Source organism: Aplysia californica, unplaced genomic scaffold, assembly GCF_000002075.1.
Source record: "Aplysia californica isolate F4 #8 unplaced genomic scaffold, AplCal3.0 scaffold01346, whole genome shotgun sequence".
Classification (NCBI taxonomy): domain Eukaryota; kingdom Metazoa; phylum Mollusca; class Gastropoda; order Aplysiida; family Aplysiidae; genus Aplysia; species Aplysia californica.
Genome location: NW_004798616.1, coordinates 70722 through 72329, shown reverse-complemented (window position 1 = coordinate 72329; position 1608 = coordinate 70722). Strand labels below are relative to the sequence as shown.

The window sequence follows — 1608 nt, the reverse complement described above, 5'->3', positions numbered from 1 at the left end:
TCTCTTCTCTTCTTCTCGTCTCCCTCCGTCCCCTCTACCTCTCTCTCCCCTCCACCTCTCCCTCCCTCCCTATCTCCTTCCTTTCCCTCCCCTCCCTTCCACCTGTCCTACCTCTCCCTCTCCCCCCCCCTCCACCTCCTTCCCCTCCTCCTAATCCTCTCCATGTATTTCCCCTCCCTCCCGTCTTCTCTCCGTAGGACCGCCGTCTGGGGGATGTGTCTAGCACACCGACAAAGTCTGGACGGGTACTCAACAACCTTCTCTCTGCATCTGCTCTTTGTTGCATATCTTTTCTTTTCTTCTTTTTCGTTTTTTCTTTGTTTTAAACTTTTGTATTTTGCTTATTTGAAAAGAAAAATACCCTCCGCACAACAAAACACTTGTTTCTTTTCTTTTTTCCCCCCTCCTTATTTTTGTCGGTAGCAACGAGAATGTATGTTCTAAAGAAATTTGTTGACTAAAATAGTGTAACCCGCATTTTCGTACAATATCACCGGCAACATGTTCATTCATATGTGCTAAGCCCAGAAAGCGAATCTTTTACTGGACAGAAAAAACAACAGCCAAGACCTGTTTTATCCTTTTCACTTTTCATAACGGTGGGTGGTTGGCGGGTGCTCTGATGTGGTTTGCTCCTTCTTTCGGTCCTATCAAATATCTATCGTCCTGATCTCCCTTCCTTCTTTTTGTGTTTGTTACTCTCTTGTAACACCTCTAATCTTCGGCACTTAAATACATGACCTAATTGTGTTGCCAGTGCCGTAAACTTTTACTAAAACTAAAAACTTTTAATAACACTACCTTTACTTTGTAGTATTTTTTTCTAGCCTTTTTTAGGATTGATAATTTGAATTTGGATAAAATATTTCTGGAGTACATGTGTCCCAAATCATAGGTTAAGTTTCTGCAATGAAAAATACTGGTAAAAAAAAGAATCTCTAAAAAAAACTTGGGCTGAGTACAATGTATCAGGTTGCCGGTGATGTTTCTGTCTGTCTGTGTTGTCGAAAGCACCTGTCACTTGACATGACTTCACTCCCTAGCTGTTTTGTTTGTTTGGGTTTTTTTTCTTTTTCTTTTTCTTTCTGTATCTGCACTACCAATGTTCTGCTGTCTTCTTGATTTTATTTCTGTCGTTCTAATGGCGCTCGTAAAACTCTGACCAACTTATGAACTAACTCTAACATTGTTTACTTATCTTGTATTTCTCCTTTTTTTAGGGGCTTTGATGATTTTTGTTTCTTTTTTGACCAGGCTTCGAAAAATCTGATTTAGCTTGATTTTTTAAATAGAAATGTACAATTTTTTGGGCTATTTTGGATTTTGGATTTTTCCAAAAAGGTAGTTGGGAACAGACTTGAGTCTTCATAGGTGCCGAGGAATTATCGCTGTCTGGTTCCTCGGTTGTTATTTTCTTACTTTATTATTCTGTCTGTCACAGTACAAAGTTTCAGTTTATATAATATTGATATTATTGTGCACGTGTGTGTTTGCATTTAGTTTATACATACTCATACACACACGTGTGTGAATTACACACCCAACACACTTTAAGTCAAATTTGTAGCCGACAAGACGGAATCACTTTTTGGAAGTGTTACTGATATG

The 1608-nt window shown here is 39.0% G+C and overlaps 1 protein-coding gene across 1 annotated transcript in view; it reads left to right on the top strand.

Annotated features, from left to right (window-relative positions):
• Positions 1 to 1608, top strand: part of LOC101846400 (FERM, ARHGEF and pleckstrin domain-containing protein 2) — a gene marked incomplete at its 5' end in the record, with an annotated part of 70530 nt that overhangs the window by 10651 nt on the left and 58271 nt on the right. The window contains 1 exon segment of the mRNA XM_035973517.1: positions 198 to 245. Within this exon segment, the coding sequence (XP_035829410.1) occupies positions 198 to 245 (48 nt within the window).